The 27,007-nt window shown below is 41.5% G+C and overlaps 1 protein-coding gene across 7 annotated transcripts in view; it reads left to right on the top strand.

The window, feature by feature from the left end:
- INPP4B (inositol polyphosphate-4-phosphatase type II B) overlaps nucleotides 1-27,007 on the top strand; it is an 877,589-nt gene that overhangs the window by 756,070 nt on the left and 94,512 nt on the right. For all 7 annotated transcript variants that reach the window (XM_040331418.1, XM_040331408.1, XM_040331402.1 and 4 more), the window contains 3 exons: nucleotides 7,031-7,169; nucleotides 20,584-20,756; nucleotides 23,724-23,847. In XM_040331418.1, coding sequence (XP_040187352.1) covers nucleotides 7,031-7,169; nucleotides 20,584-20,756; nucleotides 23,724-23,847 — 436 coding nt within the window. The remainder of the gene's footprint in view (nucleotides 1-7,030; nucleotides 7,170-20,583; nucleotides 20,757-23,723; nucleotides 23,848-27,007) is intronic.

Raw genomic sequence — 27,007 nt, 5'->3', positions numbered from 1 at the left:
ACACAAACACATGAATTATAATTAATCAATAATATAATTTTATTCAACAAAGCAATGAAAAATAAAGAAATTAGTCAAAGAAAGAAATTCAATACACATCCATAGTGTGAAACACTTTGAAGCAAGGAAATAGACAAAGTCCGACATTGCAATCTGGGCAATAGTACCTTGATTCTTTTCGGACTTTTTTCCCATTTTCATCCCTCTTGGAGCAGCAAACGACGCACATCCTGGTAGGCGCTAACTTTCGTGCGGTTGGCGGTACAGGTTCCAAAAAATGACGACCTGTCATGCGCTCTGGATTCCCAACGTCAACAGAGCGTCGTCCGTGTCTGTTAGCAGACACTGATGCCGTCGGGTGATTGATAAAGATCTGCTCAGCCAACTTCCATATAAAGTCCGAATGAACAAGAGGTATGTTCGTGTTTTCTTTGTAAAGGATATAGGCGTTCCAAAGACATTGTTCAAGGAGATGCCTAAAAATCTTTTTATAGTACTTCTTTTGTTGTTTTCGCATCGCCGGGTAAAAAGTCATCGCCTGATCGGCTCGGTCGACACCTCCCATTGTGTGGTTATAGTCGATCACGACTTGTGGTTTCAGCACTTCTTTTCCGTATTTTGTGCGGACCATGGCAGTGGAGGTGCTGTGCACGGTGCTCATGAGACACACGTCCTTTTTGTCTCGCCAGCGCATTGCCATCATTTTGCCCTTTTGAAAGGCAACCATCTCTCCTTTTTTTATTTTTTTCTTGCCAAACGTAGATGGCATGTCACGCCGGTTTGGCCTCACGGTACCATACCCGTCCGTTTTATTGAGGAGCAAAACCTCATAAAGTTCTGGTGACGTGTAAAAATTGTCTGTTGTCACGCAGTATCCCTGGTTCAGCAATGGGTCCAGCAGTGACAGGACAGAAGATGTGGCCATCCCATAGCGGCTGTACCTGGGATTGAATTTGGTACCTTTCCCGGTGTAAATTACCGAATTCCATATATAGCCGGTGGATGATTCACATAGCATGTAAAATTTTATCCCAAAGCGCGCTCTTTTGGACGCAATAAATTGGATCCAACTCAGGCGTCCCTTGTAGGCCATCAGACTTTCGTCCACACTTACGTCCCTTTCTGGCACATAGGTCCGCTGAAAGTTGGCAACAATCATCTGGCACACCTCCCAGATTTTTTTCAGCTTTGGCGCAGGATGTGTGGCCTCGTCAAATTCTTCGTTGTTGGCGAAGTGCAGGTTTTTCATTATTAGTGAAAAGCGATACTCGGACATCACAGTGCCAAAAAACGGAGTGGCCAGCATCTTATTGGTGGTCCAGTACCACTTCTGGAGCGGTTTGCCCACCACCCCCTGAAGGATGATGAGTCCCAAAAAATTCCAAATGTCCTCCTCGGTGACCGGTTCCCATTTTCTGGACCTGGAAAATCTGCCACGCAGCGTAGCAGATTGCTGATCGTGGTAGCGATTGGTCTCCGTCACAATTTGTAAAATGACCTCCTCAGATAAAAAGAGTTTCAAATACGCCATAGGGTTGTCGGCCTCCACATCTACCTTCATCCCAGGAGATCCAGTAAATCGGAACCTCGGGGGCGCTGTCTGGTCCGCATCGCTGTCTATAGGGCACCAAGTGCGCACATCACTCAGGTCAGGTGCGGGATCATCTGCGGCGTCACTTTCTATATCAGTGTCAGTGTCAGATCCAGATGATAAATCTCCATATGATTCACTGTCGCTCTGATCTGCGAGCAACTCCGTGTCGCTGCCGCTATCGCTGTCGCTCAGCTGGTCCAAAAGCGCATTTGGAGGACAGCGCTTTTTTGATGCCATTTTTTATATGGTTTATAAGGTTTTATATGTCAGCAATGACAATGGCAAGGGGCAATGAAAGGGCACTGTGTCAGTTTTCAAAGTGATACAGTGTAATCCTCTCAGATTACATTGTATCACCACCTTTTTATGTGTTTGTGTTGGTGCAACATTTGAATTTCCCTCCCAGTTCCGTTCCCATGCACCATTGCGGTGCAGGGAACGGAACCAGGAAGTCAGATGACTGATGGACGGCGCGGTGTGTGTGTCTCGGCGGCGATCACAGCAATGATAGATCATCGCTGGATCGCCTGGACAAGGTAAGGAACACCGCTGCGCTCTCTGCACATTCACCCCGAGCGCGACTCGGACTAACCGATAGTAACATAAAAAAACAGCCCCGAGTCGCGCTCGGGTTTACCGTCAGGGGGGTTAACACACACAGCTCCCGGTTCTCGCTCGAGCGATCGCAGGTGCCCAGCGGTGATCGCGCCCGCCAGGCACGCGCGTTGGCACCAGGGGAGAGCAGGGGGCATGTGCGCGCCCCTAGTGGCTGAAATGCAAAATCACGTAATATTACGTGATTTTGCGCAGCCGAGCCGACCTGCCGCCGTAAAACTACGGTGGACAGTCGGCAAGCAGTTAAAGTATCTCTTTAATGAAGGATGGTGCAACTACACAGGCTCTATTCTGTATTGACCTTATTTGTGTGCATGACTTGTGAGGACTTAAGATGGCACCATATAGAAGAAGATACCTGTTTCATCGCTGTGCTAGTACCTTTCTTATGATGCCTTGAATTTTATACCAGTTTTTTTTTTTAGTAAGGTTGGTTTTGCAGCTGAGCTGCATTTTTACCTTCCTACTGTGAAGATGAACTTCACTGAAACAGTTGCTAACTACACAGCAATGGGAAACTGTTGAAAGAATTTGAAAAAAGAGAAAAGAAAACACACTTTAATCAAACATATGGAACACAAAAAATATTTGGAGTGCAAGTGTAAGACTGACCTCAAGTGAGGTGGATGGAGAAATCACCCCTGCTGTGTTATTGTACTCTGACAGCTGGGTCTCCTCCATTCTCAGAATACAATCATTAGCACCGCAGCCACTGATTGAATCTACGCCCCTGAATCATAGGGTGTAAAGCCTGAAACACACAATGAAATTATCGGATGAATGATCGTCCATTTTTTTTGCATGCTAATCTTCATATCGAAAAGTTACTAAAGTTATCAAAATTCTCGTACGACAGAATCAAAATTTGAAAGTGGTGTAACGTATTGTATTTTATGATTACAATACGATGTATTGTATTTTTGGATGAAAACTGTCCCGATTAAACAAAAAATTGTACAATCTGGTATCGTACGAGAAAAATGTTAAGCTTGTCCCATTGGATAATTTTGCAAGACCTGTCCTGATTGGCTCTCAAAATGATTTTCTGATTGTGTGTACTAGGCTTAAGACTTACAAGCTGTTTGCATGGAATGGTTTAAACTGTTATGCTAAAGTGTGGTTAAGATAAATCTGCAGCCACACCTTGGTCCAACACTTCAGTGACAGTCTGTCTACATCCAAAAAGCCAAGTGTTTTTAAGATTTATTTTTAAGGTAGGATAGGAAGTTTTGTTGCAATAGAACATTGCTTATTAAATACATTCTAGTAGGAGCTTGAACAGCACCCGACTTTCTCCCCCAAAAAAATAACACTGCCATCTTAGGCCGCGTACACACGATAGGATCGCCTGAGGAGAACGGTCTGAAGGACCGTTTTCATCGGTCCAAACCAATCGTGTGTAGGCCCCATAGGTCATTTATCCTTCGGTCAAAAAAATGAGAACTTGCTTTAAAATTTAACCGATGGACGCCTAACCGATGGGTCAAAACAGATCGTTAGTATGCAAAAGCATTGGTTAAAAATCCACGCATGCTCAGAATCAAGTCGATGCATGCTTGGAAGCATTGAACTTCGTTTTTTTTCAGCACGTCGTTGTGTTTTACGTCACCGCGTTCTGACACGATCGGTTAATTAACCTATGGTGTGTAGGCACATCAGTCCGCTTCATCGGTTAACAGATGACAACGGTCCTTCGGACCATTCTCATCGGATGGACTGATCGTGTGTACGAGGCCTTATATTGTTTTCTGCCACTTGTATTCTTCAGTTACAGTTTGTTCCTAGCTGTTCCCTTTTTTCTATTTTATTGTTCAGCAAACCAGTTCAGTCAATGTGACTGACCCACTTGTGCTTCATTAAGCAGCGATAGCCCTAAACCTTGCCTGCTCCAGATCCCCAATGGCTAGCGCAGGAAACCACAGCTCTAAATTATACACTACAAATAACCTAGAAATCAATTATTTTCCAGACTCTAATGAGCTGCCATCTTTAACTTGTGTTTCCGAGTTATTTACAGTCCTGAACCTAGTGTAAAACCAAAGCACCTAAGCTGAATTCTGGGAAGGGGGATTCGAATGAGGCTTTAATTTTATATGAAATGCTTACAGCTGTCTTTTTTTCAATATTGCTTTTACACATTTAATTATAGGTGTACGTATAATGGAACATATACAGTTTTTCTATTTTTGTTCCTGTAATTGTATTCTGGTGTTTTTCTAACTTTAATACAGTATCATAAATGAACAGTGTTAAAGCACCCTATTGTTTTAAAGTACCAGTTTAGGACAGAAATACATGACCTGTAATGTTTGTATTGTAGTCTGCGTGCCCAGACTAGTGGTGATAAAGCTGGTGAAAAAGTTTAGGAACCCCTGACAATTTCCATGAATGTCATTTATAAATATTTGGGTGTTTGGATCAGCAATTTCATTTTGATCTATCAGATAACTGAAGGACACAGTAATATTTCAGTAGTGAAATGAGGTTTATTGGATTAACAGAAAATGTGCAATATGCATCAAAATGAAATTAGACAGGTGCATACATTTGGGCACCCTTGTCATTTTGTTGATTTGAATACCTGTAACTACTTGGCACTGATTAATTGGAACACACAATTGGTTTGATGAGCTCATTAAGCCTTGAACTTCATAGACAGATGCATCCAATCATGGGAAAAGGCCAATTGGAAGTTGTTCTCTTTGACTCTCCTCTGAAAAGTGGCAACACGGGGGCCTTAAAACAACTCTCAAATGACATGAAAACAAAGATTGTTCTACATCATGGTTTAGGGGAAGGCTACAAAAAGTTATCGCAGAGATATAAGCTGTCAGTGTCCACTGTGAGGAACATAGTGAGGAAATGGAATTCCACAGGCACAGTTCTTGTTAAGGCCAGAAGTGGCAGGCCACATAAAATATTGGAGAGGCAAGGGCGAAGTATGGTGAGAACGGTCAAAAACAGCCCATGGACCACCTCCAAAGACCTACAACATCAACTTGCTGCAGATGGTGACACTGTGCATCCTTCAACAATTCAGTGCAAAAATCCACGAGCTGCAAGCTCGTATTCCCGCGTCACTTCCGGTGTGCCTGTCCATCAGTCCCAACGCATAGTGTCACATTCACGTGACTTCATCAGGGGATGATCCATTCATTTCATTTAGGACTGTCACTTACCCATACCTGTTTATTATTACTTCTAACAGCGCAGCACTATAAATTGTTATTTTTAAAAACACGCTAAAACTAACTTAAAGCCCTTAATTTTAGTTATGTGACTTATTTCAACACTCACTGGCTTTCACTGCTGAAAATATTTTTTTTTTATACAAAATAATTATTTTGATAGCTTAGTGGCTGTGAAGGATTGGTCTCCTATAAGAAAAAACTCCAAATTCGTAGTGTTTGGCAGATAAAATGTAAGTGATTCCCCAGGAAGGGTTGTAGAGCTCTGAAAATTATAAATGACTGTTAACTGTTTTTAAATGTAATTTTTCCTAACCTAAAATGCTAGTAAATAAGAAGCCATATTAAGTAGAATTTCTACCACCTTAGTGGGGTTATGGGCTTTTGTAAGCAGAAAGAACTAAGATCTGGATTTGTTCCTCTAATCACATCCTAGCTTTATCACCAGCTTTAACATCATCTCCACCAGTTTATTTAGGAATTGTTCATATATGTGCCCACCATTCATTATTTATTGACTTATGTGTTATCTACTTCAGTTTTGTCATGTTAGGAATTTATTCAGTCATGTTATTATTTGTTCACTATCAGCACTCATTGATTACCTTTGTGTACCAAGACCATTCTAAATCATCTGTGCATTTTTAGTTTTTGTTGTGAGGGGTTCACGTTATGCACATACAGACTGAAGGAACTACTGAATTATTCAAACAGTTTTTATTGTTGTGTCAATCTTGATGCATTTCCTTTAGGATTGTCATTTACCCTTATAGGTTTATTATTAACGTCTAACGGTGCAGTACTATACATTGTTATTTTTATCATATCCAACTGGCCATGGATTAGTCAGTATAATATTAGTTTTTAGCATGTTTTTATCTTAGATGGTCTACCTTAGGAACTAAGACTCAAACTCTGTAGATGCAAAGAAAGCTGGCCCTGCTCTACTGCTGAGCTGTGCTGTCACTGTGCTGTCACTAATCATGATGTAATGGAGAGAATAAAGTTGCTCAAGGACACCCAGTTTGTTGGAGAATCGGGTAATGGAGAGAATGAAGTTTCAATAAAGTTAATTCGCAAACAATTAGGCCGGCCATAGATAAATTGAATCTTGGACGGTGCAGTAGGGACCGGCTGAGATGCGATCCATATATGAGCAGCCTAATTGTACTCCAGTCGATCCATCAATCTAGTTGGGTACAGACAGCATCTCAGATTTTTAGCATGAGATCATTGCCTGTGGCTATAACTGGTAGCAATGATCATTATGTTCTCCAGGCAGCAGAGGCGCCCAATAGATCTACGAGGTTTCCCCCATCAACTGACTGTGTTGATGGGGGAATCGATCAAGAAAATTGCATAATCTATGGCCTGCCTTAGTTATTTTGGAAGCTCCTCACTTCAGAGTGTATTCTGTTTTTTTGCTTGAATAGGATTTTTTCAATCATAGTATTGCTTTTGTTACGTATTCGTAGTTGTGAAAGTCTCATTTTCTCTCTTAACATTCTTCTTTATTACATTTAAAAATAGCTTTTAAGACGTCAATCTGACGGTGTGCATTATGTTTCTCTCGCCTGTTCATTGTGTAGGTATTGTGCCAGTTTGTGTGTTGTGATGCTTATATTCTTTTCAGGATAGGGTGTGGGCCAACGTAGGAAAGAGCCTTAACTGCATTATTGCCATGACAGACAGGCTACTTGAAAAAGAGGACAGCACAAAAGAAGACAAAGTGGTTTCTTCAGATGAAGATCTCATCATGTCGCACATAAATGGTAAGATATCCTAATAACATCACAAGCTGCAGTGAATGAATGGAACATGTCTGCTTATAAGAAGAAGGTGGGGATGAATACAATAGTTTTTACTAGAGGCACTCATGCTATAGGCAGCATTCAAGAAGACAAGTCTTTGAGAGAAAATGTTGTATCACATTGTATCTCCTTGTATTATTTCACAAAGGCTATCAATGCTCAGATGCTTTAGAAATGGCAGCAGAAACCTTACCTTTTATTCTTGATCATATTTTAAAAGGTGTGATTACCTTTCATGATGTTTGCCAAAAACATCCCTGTATTACAGTAGCCTCGGTACATTGAAGTGGTACTTCCGCTTGTCTGCATCCCCCCCCCCTCTTTAAGCAATTGCAACTTTTAGGAGGAAGCTGGTACCTGGTTTTGACCCCCCTTCCCCCACAGCTTTCTAGGACACATCACAGGTCTCAGAAGACTGTGGGGCCATTTACAAAGCATAACGCGCTTCACGCATGCACAGTGGGAAGCCAGATGTGAAGCCACAAGGCTTCACTGCCGGTTTCCCTTACTTAAAATACCGGCGCCTGGACTTGAAGCCAATTGAAAAATCGACTCGGGTGAGGACAGCACTGGATGCCTGGACATGTAAGTGTCCAGTACTTGTAGCTGCTGACTTAATATTTTTTGGAGGGAGACTGGAGCGCCTCTTTAATATGCAGTAAAAGTAAAATAAAGTTTACTTTTTAAGCTGCTTATTCCATTGCCTTACCATCGCTATCCTTTAGATAGCAGGCAGTACTGAGTGTTTAATGTCCTACCCATGCACGTGCAGAGTGATTTGTTCATGTATTGTAAACGCGGGGCCTATGTGCTTGACTTGTCCTGTCCTTTGCAGGACAGAAAGGGGAGGGCAATGAAAAAGGCAGCTTAAATTGTAAGCACTCCTTTTCTAAAGAAAGCAGTGCATATAAAGGTAGTGAGGATACTGTAATAAATAGGGATATTGCAGGGAAAAGTAATTATATATTATAATCTTTGATCAGCTTATATGTTAATTTAAAGGAGAAGTTCGTTTGGCTGTACTTTTCCTGTGGATCACAGGAGTGCAATTCGTTTTCGGCAGAAAGCGGGCTGAAGTCTGCTGTCTGCTGACGTCACAGAAATCGGTCCAGGATAATGGAAGTCGTGATCTGCCAGGTGCCTGGACTGACACCTGTCTCCACCTCTCAGTGAGCTGCTGAGGCCTTGTACACATGACCGAACATGTCCGCGGACCAGTTTCCGCGGACATGTCCGACCGTGTGTAGGGCCTAGCGGACAGTTTTCCGGCCTAGCGGACAGGTTTCCAGCGGACAAAAGTTTCTTAGCATGCTAAGAAACTTGTCCGCTGGAACCATGTCCGTCGGACATGTCCGATGGTTAGTACGACTCATCGGACATGTCCGCTGGTTATGACATATAACCAGCGGCCCGAAATCCCGCGCATGCGTCAAATTGATTTGACGCATGCGTGGAAGCATTGAACTGGCGTGTTAGAGAACGTCGGTGTCTTATACGTCACCGCGTTCTCTGTCCGCGGGGATTTTGGTCTGATGGTGTGTACACACATCAGACCAAAAGCTCCCAGCAGACATGTCAGTTGAAAACGGTCCGCGGACCGTTTTCATCGGACATGTCTGCTCGTGTGTACAAGGCCTGAGATGTCCTCTCTGCCCCTTCACAGCCCAGCAAGGAGGGGACAGAGCAGAGAGCTGTGATTGACAGTCAGCAGCTCTCTGCTCAGGAAGCTGTGAGAACTGAGTGATCAGCGGTGTTTGAACGCTTGGTTCTCAGTGTAGAAGCGTCAGGGGACTGATGCAACATTGGATCGAGGCTGCATCGACCTCTTTTAAGCTGTAGTTCCACGAATGTTTCTTGAAATTGATATATATATATATTTATTATTATTATTATTATTTTTTTTTATTTATGCAACTTTTAAAGGACCAGTCCACCCACAAATATTTTAGTTAGGTGTGGTTGCTAATGGACTAATCCTCTAAATGATTCTCATGCCGTGTACACACGATCGGTTCTTTTGATGAAAACAGTCTGATGGACTGTTTCCATCAGACGAACCGATCGTGTGTGGGCCCCATCGTTGGGAAAAAACTAGGAACTTGTTTTAAAATTATCTGTTGGTTAAAAAAACGATAGAAAAAAACGATCGTCTGTGGGTACGTCCATCGGTTAAAAATCCATGCATGCTCAGAATCAAGTCGACGCATGCTCGGAAGCATTGAACTTCATTTTTCTCAGCACGTTGTTGCGTTTTACGTCACCGCGTTCTGAAACAATCGTTTTTTTAACCGATGGTGTGTAGGCACGACTGATGAAAGTCAGCTTCATCGGATATCTGATGAAAAAATCCATCAGACCGTTTTCAACGGATGAACCAATCGTGTGTACAGGGCATAATAGTGTGGACCCCGGCAGTGACATGACACCCCTTTGATGCAGCAATCTTAGCCTCCTCTTCTCAGTTTTATAATATCAAAAAATCAACAACAAGTCACCTTGGCAGGCAAATAGAGGAGGGCTGTAGTGGGTGGTATACTACCGCTAGACAACCTGCATGAAATAAGTGTTCAACCCTCAACAACTACTTACACTGAAATGGTAGCTTTATGTGGAGTGACAGTGATTTGTATCAGAATGCAACACAGTGGTTCGTCCTCATGAGCTCCTGATACTGTAACCACCGTCTGAGCACTCCTGTTTATAATATTTCTAAGAGAAGTGTAAAAAAATGTCTGCCATAGAGAATACAGTTTTATACAGTGGATCCTGCTTAATTTTTCCCCCTTGCTAAAGAAAATCAATGACCTCTTTATTTTAATGCCTTGTAAATACGATATATGCTCCTGTTTTTGCCATCCATGAAATAATATTATACCCATCCTGCAGAAACATTTGCAGTTTCCAATATTGGATGACAGCACATCTATTGACTATGATTTTTTTAATTGCACACAACCCTGTACAGTACTGAAATTAATATTTTAATGTGCAAGTAAAGTGTCTCTTAAATAAAACTGCTTGTGAAATATGTCACTACAAAGAACAAAGTAAATACTATTTACGTTGTCCACACTACCAAATGCTGCTCTGATGAACATGAAGTGCTGCCCATCGTCTCTTCAGAAACAGGTATTTTTTGTAGTGTCAATCTTTGGATCCCTCGCTGCACTCAGCGCTTCCTCCTGATGATCCCCACATACTTGCAGGGCACAGTAATGGCTTTTTGGAATGGTTGGCTGGAGGAACCACAGAGTTTAGCATAAGACATTTTCTTGAAGAGACTTTGGCTGTCAATATCTCTTCATCAAACCTACATTCAGCGGCACTGGCGAAGAGAGAGATAAGTATTTGCTTTGTTCTTTATACATCATTTATTTGCAGTTTTAAGTGAAAGAGGTGCTTTAACATTTATTGTTATAGTTTGGGTAAGAGTGAGCCTCCAGTAGGTTTGTATTGCTTTCTGTGTACGGGTTAGGGCAGGGGTCTGCAACCTTTAAGGCCGGGTACACACGGACAAACATGTATGGTGAAAGCGGTCCGTCGGACCGTTTCCACCATACATGTCTGCCAGAGGGCTTCTGTACGATGGTTGTACACACCATCGTACAGAAGTCCGCGCGTAAACAATACGCGGGGCGTGTCCGCGGTGTCGCCGCGTCGATGACGCGGTGTCGCCGCGACAATGACGCGGCGACGTGGGCGGCCCGCCTTTAAAATGCTTCCACGCATGCGTCGAAGTCATTCGACGCATGCGAGGGACGGCGGGCGCCTGGACATGTACGGTAGGTCTGTACTGACGACCGTACATGTCCGAGCGGGCTGAATTCCAGCGGACTGTTTTAAAACAAGTCCAGGAATATTTGTCTGCTGGGAAAAGGCCCGGCGGGCAAATGTTTGCTGGAATTCGGCCCGCTCGCGCCCACACACGACCAAACATGTCTGCTGAAACTGGCCTGCGGGCCAGTTTCAGCAGACATGTTTGCTCGTGAGTATGGGGCCTAAGACATAAAGAGCCCCTTGGACCCGTTTCCGAAGGAAAAAAAAACTGGGAGCCGCAAAACCATTGCGACATTTAAAACAAATATAACAATACTGTACAATATCAGATAAGATTCCACCTCCACATGCCCAGCAAATGTAATACTGTACAATATCAGATAAGATTCCACCTCCACATGCCCAGCAAATGCAATACTGTACAATATCAATTATATCAGATAAGATTCCACCTCCATATGCCCAGCAAATGCAATACTGTACAATATCAGATAAGATTCCACCTCCACATGCCCAGCAAATGCAATACTGTACAATATATGATATTGTACAGTATTGCATTTGCTGGGCATGTGGAGGTGGAATCTTATGTGATATAATTGATATTGTACAGTATTGCATTTGCTGGGCATGTGGAGGTGGAATCTTATCTGATATTGTCAATATCAGATAAGATTCCACAAATCAAGAGAAAATATCTCCAATGTGATAACAGACAGGGGTAAGATAAGAAAACGTTATCAGAGTGAAGAAGGGTTTAAACTTCTGGTGGGTTTGTATTGCTTTCGGTGTACCCATTAAGGAGACTCACACTCACTTTATTTGCTGAAGGCTGCTGTCATTTGGAAGAAGAGGGATATAAATACTTTATTGTCCAATGGTAATGTCAGCTCTAATGCCGCGTACACACGATCTGGCTTTTGCCCGGCCAAATCACATCGGAATTCCGATGGAATTCCATCGGAGAAAAATAGAACATGTTCTCTATCTAAACTCCGATGGAATTCATCGGAATTTCCGATGAAAAAACTCTGGGGCTACACACGATCGACATATCCGATGGAAAAAGTCCGTCTGACTTTTTCTATCGGAAATTCCGATCGTGTGTACGCGACATTAGAGTTCTGGCTCCCATACATTGTAGGAACCCTTTTGTGTAGATGTTCTCTTATCTCCCCACATCAATTTGTAGAAAGCCTTGTATTCACAAAATACAAGACATCCTTTAAATTGACAGCGGGAGAGAAGGAGAAAATAAACTAAGATCCTCACTGTTTCATTCTGTAAACTGAATGTTATGCCGCGTACACACGATCATTTTTCGGGGGAGGGGGGGGTTTTAACGTCATTGAAAACGATCGTGTGTGGGCTTCAGAGCATTTTTCGGGTTCTGAAAAACTGACACATTTTTTTCCGAACATGCTCTATTTATTTACAACGTTTTAAACGTTGCCGTTTTTCGTATTGTAAAAAATGGTCGTGTGTGGGCTTTAACGACGTGAAAAACCTGCACATGCTCAGAAGCAAGTTATGAGACGGGAGCGCTCGTTCTGGTAAAACTACCGTTCGTAATGGAGTAAGCACATTCATCACGCTGTAACAGACAGAAAAGCGTGAATCGTCTTTTACTAACACGAAATTAGCAAAAGCAGCCCAAAGGGTGGCGCCATCCGCATGGAACTTCCCCTTTATAGTGCCGTCGTACATGTTGTACGTCACCGCGCTTTGCTAGAGCAAGGCCGTTTAAATGATGAAGTTGAAAAAAACGTTTTTTCTAGAGCCTGAAAAATGTTTTTTACAACCCGAAAAATGATCGTGTGTACGCGGCATCAGGCTTGTGAATTGACAAGGGGATGGTTACACATGCCCATCTCTGCACTGTAGAGTTGGAATTCTCAGTTGTAGCACTGGAAGAAGCACAATGACACTAGTATCGTCATCATAGACAATATCATTTGTACCCTACAGAGCAACAGGCATGACCTAGGATTACCATTCATTAGAGTAAACTCCTTTGTGCAGAGCAAAAAAAAAATCTTGGAAGTTTACAAGTTTTAACAAAGTACATGAATATAATGGCAGTAAGCCAATATGTAAACTGTACAACTGTATACTGTGTATCAGTAAAGCAAGGTAGACAATTCAAAGCTTAGAATCAATACAGACATTTTTGTAAAATCGCTCTGCCAAGAGAGGAAATACTCCAGTTGACCCTCTAAATAGACATGAATTGTTTAGATCACTTTCACCGAGTTTTCTTGCAAGTAATATCTGTAAGGTTGTGTGTGTTACATTCTGAAATGTTAACCTGTAATCAAAAGAGAGGGAAAGAGATTGTATATGAAGACAAAAGCGGTAAATGATAAGGATAGGAAAAAACAAAAGTGTGAACTAAAAGCGCTCAAAGTAAAACAATAAATTCTTTATTTTTAAAATATAGGTTAAATGTAAATGATCAGAATAATTAGTGGAGAAGAGTAGTGAGGCCATAGTGTGATTTAGCCCCTGATACGCATATATGAGAAAATGTATACAGTCTATCACAGATTTTGACAGTCAGATGTTCCAACTTTTCTAATTTCCATAACTGTATACAGTGATGCCCTGTACACACGATCGGTTCATCCGATGAAAACTGTCTGATGGATTTTTTCATCAGATATCCGATGAAGCTGACTTTCATCAGTCGTGCCTACACACCATCGGTTAAAAAAACGATCGTTTCAGAACGCGGTGACGTAAAACACAACGACGTGCTGAGAAAATGCTTCCGAGCATGCGTCAACTTGATTCTGAGCATGCATGGATTTTTAACAGATGGACGTACCCACAGACAATCATTTTTTTCTATCAGTTTTTTAACCATCAGCTAATTTTAAAACAAGTTCCTAGTTTTTCACCGATGGATAAAAAAACTATGGGGCCCACTAATGATCGGTTCGTCTGATAAAAACGGTCCATCAGACCGTTTTCATCAGACAAACCGATCGTGTGTACGCGGCATTAGTGTGTCTGGGTTGGGGCAACTGTCGTCCTCCAATGGAGAACATGGAATATACGAGTAGTCGTTTTTTTTTTAAGTTTTTAATATACCTAGGAATGGGAGCCTAGTCTCTGAAGCTCTCTAAGAAACGTAGCAAGAACTAAGGTAAAGCCTTGTTCTCAAAATCAAAGAAGGCTTGTATTTTTCTACAACCGAGGTAAATTAATGGCATACCTCCCAACTTTGGTGGGAATGAGGGACACCTAATAGCAAAAGTATGTAAGCATAGGACACACCCCCTTAAAGACGAATTATACAAAAAAAAAGAGAATAGTTAAACCCAGACATGTTTTTTTGTTTTATCACTGCTATTCCTTTATACTGGCTTCTGAAATTTACAAATTCAGCAATTTAGAATTTGGATAAAAGGTTAATACTGGGAAACACTTTTTGAAAGATAAAAAGTGCATTTTTTATACAACTATATAGATCAGACCTAAATGGGGGACATTGTTCCAAATCAGGGATAGTCCCCCACAATCAGGGACAGTTGGGAGCTTTGATTAATGGTATGTTTGTACATAGGGGAGCTGGATTTTAGGAAAAAAAAGACTTTAAAATGTGTGGAATGTTCTAATGTAAGAGATGGGCATTTAGTGGAAACGTAATGTTTAATTTGTAGATAAAAATAAAATTGTTTTTTAGGCAGGTCTTTTCTGGTTCTCAAATCTTCAACCATCCACAGTCTGCTAGGTATTGGATTTATTTTATGCCTGAGTTGAAAGGCTTTGGCCCCTGGTAGCAAGTGCTGAATAGTGCATTGGTTACAAAGGCGCAAGGGAGGTAAGAGAGAACTTCCGTCTACATTGGTTCCACATAGCCAGCGTATCTGGAACCAATGTAGACCATAATAGAGGTTCTCAGTCTCTCAGGTTCACTATACAGGGGGCTGTTATAATTCAGGTAAATTCACCCATGCTAAATCTCTGTCCGGCAACAAGTGGTGTGAGCCAAAGGGAATGATATAACATTTATTTTTTAAGATGTTTATTTAAATCAGGTGTGCCCAACCAGTGGCCTCTGATGTGGCCCATGACCTGCTGCTCTGGGATTAATAGCATACTGTTATTAAAAGGTACGTTTATTATTATGTTAAAAATCACTGTGTATATATGGGCATTTCTGTTCTGCAGTGGTTGCTGGGCTGCTTTCAAACTGATCCACAGGTGCAGAGCAGTGCACCTGTGGGTTACCTGCACTGAGCCATAGACTTATATTACCTGTGAGTTTGGTGAGCTTTCTGAAAGTGCACCACACCTACAGGATATAATAGAAGTCTATGGCAAAGTGCAGGAAAGCCACAGGTGAACTGTGCTGCATCCGCAGTGCGGGTAAACAGTGTATCAGTGTGAAAGTAGCCTTAGGTCCCTTTGACATGGTCAGTCCGACCCAATCGAGCTCTCAATTCACCTCTAAGGAGTGGCAGATGAAAATGGACTTATGTCCGTTTACAAACACCTACCTCCAATCCGCTCTACAAAAAATAAAATAAAACATTTGTAGAGTGGGCTGCCATCCACCAGCTCCGCTCATTGTGGCCCGCGACCATACCAAGTTGCTTAAGTGGCCCTCGCTCATCAAAAGGTTGGGCACCCCTGATTTAAACGATAATTACTATAATAAATGTAAGCAGCTATGCAGGAGAAAGTAATGACACATTTCCAGCACCATTTCCAGGGTTTCTTAACTTTGTATCACTTACTCTACGTATCTACATCCCTCATTCACACAATGGTATATATAAAGCAACTTATTTCAGGGAGATCCATGCATGTTACATCAGTGGGGAGTATGGGATTCACAGCTTTCAATCTCATAATCCTTTTATCAATGTCTTCACTGCAATGAATCCAAATGCACCAAAAAACAACAAATAAGGATTGATAAGGGGCTTTAGCAGAACAAAATAGATTTGTAGCACAAATAGTAATTTACTGCCACCTATTGGCGTTTTATGTAATATACAGGCTTATTTAAGGGGAAACTTGATCAGCATGATGTAATATACAGGTGATTTGGAGAAACAGTTCAGCTTGATGTAAATATTCTTATCAGTGTGTGTTGATTTAAAAAAAATAAATCAAAAAATACATAGCTTGTAATTTTCTGTGCATATGAAGACATTGTTTTGATTCTCTCATCTTACTGCTAATTAAAAACAGTATACTTTTACAGTAAAGATTGTAGCCAGTGTAAATGTGATCTAGGTTACAGGGTTATAGCAGTGAATTAATCGGAAGAATTATTCACTTTCTATTTTTTTTTCTTTCTACCTTTTCTCTTTCCCAGAGGCGATTAAGTTCACATGTGTTGCGCTATATAAGTTTTCATTCATTCATTCATTCATTCTTTCCCCTTTTATTGTTTTTCCTCTTTCCTTATTTCCATTTCCTGTTCTCTTGCCTCCTTTCCTGCCTTCCCTCTTTACTTGCTTGTCCCTTTTTTCTTCCATTTGCTTTTCTTTAATTTTCTTATTCCCTTATTTTCTTTCTTTCCCATTTCATTTTCCTTTTGCTATGCTTTTCTTTTCTTTTCCATTTTTCCCAGTTATTTTTTTTTTCTTTCATTGCCCTATTCCCTTTCCTTTTTCCCTTTTTCTTTTCCACTCCTTTTTCTTTTCCTTTTTTTTTTTTTTTTTTTGCTTTTCTTTCATTCCTTCTTTTCCTTTCCCTTTCCTTTCTGTTTCTCTTCCCTTTCCTTTTCATGTTTTCATTTCCCTTTCTTCTCTTGTAATAAGTCAATTCTAATTCAATGTAGTCAGATGAGTTGAGATTTATTCTGATGGTTACCATCTCACTGTGCACATAATTGCTGCACTTTGTATTGCCTTTGTATATAACCTTAAATGTTTCTTCGGTGAAAAAACTCTGAAAAAGAAGCAGATAATGTCCCAATTACAATTTTCTTTTTCAAAAATGATATTGGTTTTCACCCCCTGCCTTTTTTATTCAAAGCCATCTCTTGGCAAATAATTTTAGCATTTTACGCGGAATGAACAATTCTGATTACATAAATTCTTCTGTAATGTGCATATCATTTGTTCTCTGTGAATAGTGGTACTTTAATGAACATATTAAAATATAAAATAATTTGATTTATTTTTCCAGAAGATTGCAATAAGCAGCAATTAATGGAAGCTTTTGCGGAATATGTCATATACAGTTATTGTAAGTTCCCCAATTTACATTGAGCAGTACATTTTTAATTTTTTTTTAAAGGGAATAAAGAAGTACAAATTAAAGCTGAATTCTACAAAACATGCGTCAAAGGACTTTCATTTTTTTCCAGCAAGCCCTGAGATCATAAAATCCTAGTGCTGTGCAACACAGCACAGCCAGGTTGTTCCTTTGGTTTTTATGTACTGCAGGTTTGCAACACACTCCGGTCTCCTCCCTGATCCCAAGGTGCTGACTAGACAGAAAAAGAGCAGCAGTTGTTTGATTAAGTCAGCTTCTTCCTTCTTTGCTCTCTCCTACTGTCAGCATTTTCCCTCTCAGTGCTTGAAAATGCAGCACAAGCTGGTTGTCTTTTTGTGTTGGCCCTCGTCTTTCTGTCTGTGAGCGGAAAATACAATAATTTAGTTACTCCCGAAATTTGTTTTTATTTTTTGTTAAAATTCATCTGAAAATCCAAATTAATTAAGGTCGAATCTGTTATTGAAGGCTTATGGTGTTCGTCGAATGTTATAAGAAGATTCGACGGAGCAGCTAAACTGTACGACGCTGCAATCGTATATTTCCGGTCCAATGTTCCGTCCTCAAGCTATAGTAGAATTCTGATGTTGTATGACACTAGTAATAATTATATTTATAAATTATTATTACTAGTCAACCAACATTAGAATTCTTCTATAGCCTATAGGCAGAGCATTTGACCATAAATGTCCATTTGTGGTGGTTTTTATCTGCTTTGTCTAATCATCATGTCTCTAAAATGTTGAATCTTTTCTCTCTATGTCGAAAAATCTTGGACTAATAGAGTTAGGTTAGGCACATTTGACCACAGATTCGATAGACACAGATCGCTATTGTCACCGTCATGTCAAATCTTCTATCTATATCAAACTGTTGTCACAACGAAAAGAAAATAAAGCATTTTTTATGTCGGATCTTTCGGGTTTTTGGATTCTGCACGTTCGTTATCGTTTGTTAAAACAAACGCGAAAATCCCTGAAATTTGGACTAAAATGCATTCTGGCGAAAAAACCAATGCACATGTCTAGTTTACATAGAGATTTGGACAAAGTGGAGAGGGAGCTCTTTTTTGTATTGCTGTCTGTGCCGCCGTTAGGGAAATGCACCCTCTCTATTTGTCCTGTTTACCATTATCATAGAAAGTGGAAGTAAAAGAAAATCCCAAATTTTGTGTTGTCCCCAGAAAAGTATTAGAGTAGACTTGGGGGGGGGGGGGGCTAATGAATTCCTTTAATTTGCAAGGATTTCCTCTTGCGTCCTGTTTGGCTAGGGGACAGAAAGTGGACACAAATGGCAATTTTTTTTATCTGACAGATGTTATAACCTTCCCTTACTCTGTTTCCAAAATAAAGAAAAAAAGTTTTGACTATAGTTTAACTTTAACTCTTAAAAGTCTCCAACATGCACATTGGTTTAATTCCATTAAATTGGTCACTTTCAGCAGGCTGTATTGTCCACTGAATGCAATGGGATCTTTTTGTCTATACTTGACTTACCGTATATACTCGAGTATAAGCCGACCCGAATATAAGCCGAGGCACCAAATTTTACCACAAAAAACTGGGAAAATGTATTGACTCGAGTATAAGCCTAGGGTGTCCATCTGCATGCCTCACTGTGCCTCACTGTGCCTCACTTTGCCTCACTGTGTCCATGTGCATGCCTCACTGTGTCCATGCCTCACTGTGTCCATGCCTCACTGTGCCCATGCCTCACATTGTCCATTTAACATAGGAGTCTATAGTAGGGGTGTCCGGTTTTGAAAGACCAGTGCTCCTCGACCGTAGGTCCCCTAGACAACAAACGTTGCACACTTGTAGAGAAGAAATGGGGCTACATGTGTGCCAAGTTTCGGGTCCAGGGGACCTACGAACGACCAGAACCAGGTCCCCAAATTCACCTGAGAAATTACCGTTTAACATGGGAGTCTATGGAAGGTGTGCCCAGCTTTGAAAAATTAGTGCTCCCGGGCCGTAGGTCTCCCGGACAAAAAACTTTGCACAAATGTAGAGGAGGAGTGGGGCGACGTGTGCCAAGATTGGAGTCCAGGGGACCTACGGGTCCCCAAAGTCCGGGAAATCAGGCGCAGAAAGGTGACTCGAGTATAAGCAGAGGGGGCATTTTCAGCACGGCTTATACTCGAGTATATATGATATGTACTTGTTTAATAAATAGGGGCACATTGGGCAGGCTTTACTGCCCACTAAATGTGATGGGGGGGGATACTTCCATGTTTATACTCCCATATGGCTGCCTTTGAAGCTTAGGGTGGTGGTGAAAATGTGGCCCAGCCGCCTGTTTTTACTGCCTTTCCCTCAACCTCAAGTGTAAATTAGGCCTAAACCCTTTCTTGTGTAAAGCTCTACTACTACTTAACCCCTCCTCCACCGTAACCTGTAAATTTCCATTTTCAGGCATGCTTCTCTGTGCTTAGAGTACATTCATCTATGTTTTAAATATAGGAGCATTGTCTGTGCATTTTCCTTATATATCTTTAAATATACATATTATATAGGTCAGAAGATTAGTCATACAGTTATTGTCAATGTAGCAAAGCATACTGAGACTGCTATATTTAGTCTGGGCACCTAGGGCGTCATTGACCTCAGAAGTTAAATCTTGATCACCCTTATGCTGAGAAGTGCAGATGGGGGAGCATGTGATCCCTCTTTCTATCCCCGCCAGGGTTCAGCAAAGTAAAGAAGACCCCAGAACAAAAAACATCAGTTCACTTTATGCTCACTTGAAAGGGTATCGACTTTGAAGGAGGGGCAACCTAATTTCCTCCCATGGGATGGAAAGGTTACCTGCACCATGTGTGATTCCAAAAATAATTTTACCTTAGCTGACTACACAGATGCCATGTGAATGTTCTACTGGGTTTGAAGTTTGCAAATTCATATTGATTCATGACTCTCTTTGGATTATTCAGTTAGGAGGTAGCTTGAAAAAAAATGTGTGACAGAATTATATCTCTTTGGTTAGAGTTTGTATACCAGTTATCAAGCAGGTCTGTGCTGCCAGCATATGTGCCACGGCTCACTAATATGAACGGTAATTATGGGAATTGTGACGGTACGATCTTCTCTCGGTCCACAGCTCACATCTGCTTTATAACTGGGAAAGAAACTTTGTGAACAGCTGGCGTTTTATAAGCCTGTCAATATTCAGTGGTGAGAGTGACTGGCAGGCGCCAGCTAATGGCAGCCTCTAACAAATTCAGGGAATGTGATGTCTATGAGGGCGAGTTTGCATATTATTTTTTATGTATTCAGTGTTTGCTCAGCATGGCAGCAGGCACTTCTTTCATGGTGTTCTCTTTCTGTTTACTTTGATCACTGTATTTTTTCCTATCGTGCAGAAGACTGGTATGAACAGCTCTACCCTCTGATAATTACACTAAAAGACTGTGTAGCAGAAGTTGTGGAGAAGGCGAAGACTTCAATGACTTTTGTTGTACTGCAAGAGCTGGCATGTGCTTTGCCCCAGTGCCTGCGCCTCACATTCAGAAGAGACGTGGTTTTCAGCCAAGCCGTAAGTTCACACAAGAGATATTTGGCAGTGCATACACACACCTACTCATAAGGTACTGGAAGAGGCAATCAAACAATTGAGACAGCAGGTCTATTATTTCAAACTGAGAAACAGACAACCAGCAAGTCAAAGAGAAAAGATAATGGTTTAGGCGTAGTATTATTTTAGTTTTGTATATATACTGTATGTACAAAGTATTACCAGAGTCCTATGGGTAGGCCAAAGGGACAGCAAAAAAGATGCTGATTGTTTGCATGCTTCCTTTGTCTAATACACAAGGCCCATGGGCTGAATTCGGCCCACCAGGCCATTTTTATGTGGCCCCCGCACCTCTCCTACAACTGCAGTACCCCTTTTATCTCCAAACCCACCCGTTTCAGTAATTTCCAGCAGAGAAGAGGACAAAACTTATCTGTCAAGTCCTGCACTTCTCTGTGAAGCCACGAAAAGGCGTGTCTCTTCCCCCCTCCTCCCCCACACACTCTTGGTAGTTGGCAGCAGAGAGAAGGACAGCACTCCTCCTGCGGATTCTTCTTATGTAAGTGGGGGTGCTCTGGACATCTGCTTAAAAATTATTGAGAGAATAGTACAATTCCATGCCAGTTGAAAAGGAGGGTTGCACACAGCTGGTATCATCCACAAGAAATGTTATTGGGGATTGCTCAGGCAGAACACCATGGCAGAACCATGTTCTGTCTCCAATAAAGTTTCTTATGGATGATATCAGCGGTGTGTGACCCTCCTTTTCAGACTTGCACAATCTTCTAAAGCATTGTGAGTGGGCTCCATGCCAGTCTACACCTGCTCTTCACAGCTTAAGGCCAGAAGTAAAGCCGTGCAAGTTCAGCTAAACTTGCACGATTTCACTTCCGCTTGTCAGTCCCGATTTCGGCTGGGATTACTGAGACATATGTGCAGGTTTCTGCACAGATGTCAATGTAAATCGTGGCCCGAAATCGTGAAAAGTAGTACAGAAACTACTTTTTGAAATCGGTGCAGCGCCACAGAAGGCGTGGCAACGATTAGGACAGTGCCATTGCCGGCAAATGCAGCCGATTTGACATGCGATTTGACATGTCAAATCACACCAGTGTGAACCAGGGCTTAATCTTTAGTTATTACTAAAACCAGTAATAATCAAATGCAAAGGCAATTATTTAAGATCATAAAGCGTAGATATATTTATATAGTCTTACAGGTACAACCGCCCCTTTGAGGGCAACCATAATGTTGATGCAGTTTAGAATGAAATTGAGTTTGCCACCCCTGGTCTAATAGAATCCTAGATGATGCAGGTGTAATAAGGAATGAGTCACTGTTATGCCTTGTAAGTCAGATCTGACTGTGTGTGGGCCCCATTGGACTTTTTTCCGTCGGAGTTTAGAAATAGAACATGTTTTATTTTTTTCCAATGGAAAAAAATCCTATCGGAAATTCCGATCGTCTGTGTGGAACTCTGACGGAGAAAAAAACATGCATGCTCATAATCAAGTCGACGCATACTCAGAAGCATTAAACTTAATTTTTCTAGGCTTGTCGTAGTGTTTTACATCACCGCATTTTGGACGGTCGGAATTTGGTCTGACAGTATGTATGCAAGACAGCTTGAATGGAATTCTGACGTAAAATTCCATCGGATTTTATCCCATTGGAGATTCCGATCGTGTGTACAGGGAAAAAGTTTTCTTTGGTACACTTATACATATTTTGTAGCCTTTCCTGCCTCCAGCAACCCCTACCAGCTTTATACTCAGCTGTTCCCAATCCAGTGAGATATTCCAGAGGACTCCCAAAAAAGTTTTCTGGCCTGAGTCTATGCACTCACTCTGCACTGTCAATTCAATCTGGCTGATTCATTGGAGAGTGTACAGTGATCGCCCACCCGACTGGGCACAGATGAAAATTAGACTGGTACTGAGGCTCTGGGCAGGAGCTGCATTGTCATCTACATTTTAACTGATCATTATGTATATGATTTTTTTAGAAATGTATGGAAAGTTAATGTAAATAGAAACTTTGTTAATTTAAAATAAAGAGAAGAAGAGCATTCAAAGCCACACAGATAAACATAACTGCACCGGATCACTATTTGGCTTTACAGCACTAAACTGTTTACTGTATATCAGAAAGGTGTAGTTGAAGTTAGAAGGTTTTAGACATTAAAGCAAGTGGCTTGAATATAATATCTGTTATGTTACTGTATAATGTTGACTGTCTTGTTTTAGCCTGTCACCAAGAGATACATTTCCAACTCCATTTCCCAATTACATTTCCATTTCCCTCCCGACAGTTTTACAGGTTAATTTTATAAGCACAAGGAATAATATTGATGTGCAAAGGGCAGGAACCCTTAACCACTTATTCAATTTTAAGACGTTACAGCAGTGAATGCGGAAGTTTAGGTTGTGCAAGGTTGTGACAGATTACTTCACCTAGTAATTTACCTACCTAGCTATGTCCGTCTGTTTACTTCTGGTCATGGTCAAATCCCTTTTGATGAAACTTGATGTAGGCTAATTTTTACCCACAGTATTTGTAAAAGGAAAGGGTGATTTATAGATATTATTCTATTATTCTGGCCAAACAACCTCTCTTTTTTTCAAATAACACAAATAATGTGATAATTATAGTGAAGATCAGACAGACGCAGGACTTGAACTTGTACGTTTTGGAAATTTACAGAGGCCTTTATAACATGTTGATTTTTTAGGCGCCAATAACTAACTATTCCCTATTCTCCATTGAAAGAGGAACAACATTTTTTTACTGCACACTACTGCAGACTTACTTGAGTTGTATCAAACCGTGTTATTTACACCATCTGTCATTCTTTGCAAGAGTATTTCTGGTCGGTAGGCAGCCATAGTGCAATCGAAAAGCCACACTTACAGGTGTACTCATTTATTATAAGTTTGAAAAATTGAATGACTCCACTCAAAATTCCTTTTTCTTCTTGTCGTCTTTCAGCTTGCAGGATTGATCTGTGGATTTATAGTTAAGCTGCATTCAAGTTTACACAATCAGGGCTTTCTACAACAGCTCCACACAGTGGGGTTACTAGTGCAATATGAAGGTCTTCTGAGCACATATAGTAAGTATTGCCACAATTTACATTTGTGAACCATTATATGGTTAGACTTGAAATGGTTAAAATATTACAGACTTAGTAGTTTATGACATGTTAAAAAAATGTGTGAAGTTATGGGTTGGTGGAATGGAAGATACAGGCCCAGATTCTCGTACGAGTTACGCCGGCGTATCTCCAGATACGCCGTCGTAACTCTGAGTTTGAGGCGTCGTATCTATGCGCCTGATTCTTAGAATCAGTTACGCATAGATTTGTATTAGATCCGACCGGCGTAAGTCTCTTACGTCGTCGTATCTAAGTTGAATATTTACGCTGGCCGCTAGGTGGCGCTTCCGTCGATTTACGCGTTGAATATGGTAATGAGCTAGATACTTGCGGCCGGCGCATTTTTTTCCGTTGTCTGCGTAAGGCTTTTTTCGGTGTATAGTTACCCCTGCTCTATGAGGCGTAGATGAGGCGTACCAATGTTAGGTATGGACGTCGGAACAGCGTAACATTTTTCACGTTTTACGTTGTTTGCGTAAGTCGTCCGTGAATGGGGCTGGACGTAAGTTACGTTCACGTTGACTAGGCATTGAGCGGGCGCAATTTTATTTGAAAATTCGACGTGATACTGAGCATGCGCGCGCATGTGCCATTCGATAAAATCGTCATTTACGTGGGGTCACAATAAATTTACATAAAACACGCCCACATCTTCCACATTTGAATTAAGCGGGCTTACGCCGGCCAATTTACGCTACGCAGCCGCAACTTACGGAGCAAGTGCTTTGTGAATACTGCACTTGTCTGTCAAAGTTGCGGAGGTGTAGCGTAAATACGTTACGCTACGCCCGCACACAAATACGCGCTCCCTATGAGAATCTGGGCTACAGTGTCTAGATCGTACAGACATATTTGACTGCCTTCTGCTGTTTATTGCCATCCATATTCTTAATTGTCAACAGTGCCAAATGGCTTTATTACAAGCTCTGCATTTAATTATGATGTATTATTAGAACTTGAGTCATTCCTCTCTTTTATTATGTCCAGCACATCTCTTAAATGCTGCCGCTTCCACTTGAACAACTTGACCAAGTTACACTCTTTCTCACTCCAGAAAGTTTTTTTCCACTCTGTGTCACAACATTTGCTGAATATGAGTAGATGGTACATACTAGTGATTCATACAGTATGAAATCATGTCATTTTACAATGATTTCATACAGTACCAGGACAAGGTCGACCAGTGCTCAGGATGAAAATGCCAAACTGCACCTCACCCCCAAATGATGTGCATGCCTAATTATCTTAACAGCTTGGATTCGGCTCCCAGCTACTATACTGTTGGTCTCAGCCTTATTGCACAGTTCTGAGTCCACCAGTCAGGTCTCACATGAACCCAGAAGTGTACAGTGAAGATGTGAGGTCTTCCTGCTATGTGTTCTTTGCTTCAGTGCAGCCTGTAACATAGAACTCAGTGTACAGAGTGCAGTGGCCATAGGTATGTAACATACAGTAGGAAGGTGTGTGTACCGTATATCACAGAGTATGGCGGTCAGGAAAATGTAATGTACACAGCATGGTACAAATCTTGACTGCTACACTCTGTATGCTGTGTGGTATGCTGCACAGTCCTGACTTGCTGCACTTCCAGTATAGAGTGCAGAGGACAGAAGCACTAAACACAGCAGCGTGGTGACATTTAGGAATAAGAAATAAAAAAAACAACCATCCTTACCTCAAGAAAACCTCCTGCTAAAATTAAACCACCCCTTTACAAAAAAATGCTCTCTCCCCAACAACGGTAGGGTGGTGTTATTTGTTACATCCTCATTGTTCCCCAATAACTTTTTGGGCGCCAAATGTGGGTCACACAGAAGGCCTACCCCAAGGTGGGTTCTTTAGGCTATGCCAGGCGAAGAACAGGGTCATTTGTCCAAGCACAGGTGAAACACCTTGCCCGATGGCATGCTCACCAATGCCCGGGACCAGGCGAGGGCCACAGTCACGTGAAAAGTCAAACATTTAGGCAGACCCGCAACTCAGAGATGAGCCACTTTTGTGTAGTGTTTTATGCAGAATTCCTACAAAATGTTATCCCTTGTCTCCCACACTAAACAGGAGTATGCGTTGCATTAGGAGAGACATGCATAGCCTATGCTCACTACATCAGTCAGCGTACCTCTGTTGCATCACTTCCAGTAACAGCATGGGGTCCTGCCAAGCACGTGGGCCTCATTCATGCTCCAATTAACTTTTAAAATGTTGTACCAAGTGACCAGATATTAGGTCTCCATTGCGCCAATACAAACAGCTAGTGAGGGAGCCTGCCACCTAATCCGGTACCACACCATCAAATGGGTTGCTGTTCTTCCTTCTGGTTACTCATAGAAACTTGATTGCAAGTTAACTTTTTGTTGTAGTGGTGTTTCATAGACTCCAATGTGCTAGTCCAAAACCAGGTTCCTTATAAAGATATGTCAGGACCCCACATGCAACCCTTGAGTAACTTCAGACCAGGATTTGAGCAGAGTAAACTTTTCTGAACATTAGGCAGAACATATGCAATATGCGACAAAGTCCTTTCCCTAACTAAACGTAACTGTGACCGCCCAGGTTACCTGTGCTGGTTAAACAGCTTTGAAAAAAGTCCAAAGTAGCCATAGCTGAAGCAAAGGAGTTCATGTTCTGTGAGTATTCTGGTGAGTTAGCGTTCCAGCAAGCTTTTTAGGACATAATTCAAAGTCTTCATATATGCATCCCAAGCCTGTTCTAGGGTCCCACCCAGGATCCGGGCTTCTTCCCTTTATATAACACACAGAAGGGTGTCTGGACTCCAGGGTGAAACCTGCAAACACACAAGAAAAAGATGTCATGAGCCCTTCCTGCCAACCTATGCAGAAGATAGACTACCTAACAAAGAGTAGGCAACCTGCAACCTAATGACTGTCCAGTGCTGACCTCTACAACCCTCTTCCACTACTACTAACACCCGCACCTTTCTTTCACCACTTTTCACCCCTCCACTCCCTATCTCATACGTACCCACCCCCTCCTTCTCACACACACACGCATACATACACTGCATCTCCCCATACACACAATGCTGTCTCAAAATCCACCTATAAACCACTTGCTGACCATCGCGCAACGATATACGTTGGCAGAATGGCACGACTGC

This window comes from Rana temporaria, chromosome 1 (genome assembly GCF_905171775.1).
Source record: "Rana temporaria chromosome 1, aRanTem1.1, whole genome shotgun sequence".
Classification (NCBI taxonomy): Eukaryota; Metazoa; Chordata; class Amphibia; order Anura; family Ranidae; genus Rana; species Rana temporaria.
Note: the sequence above shows the minus strand (reverse complement) of the source record. Positions and strands in the feature narration are given on the sequence as shown.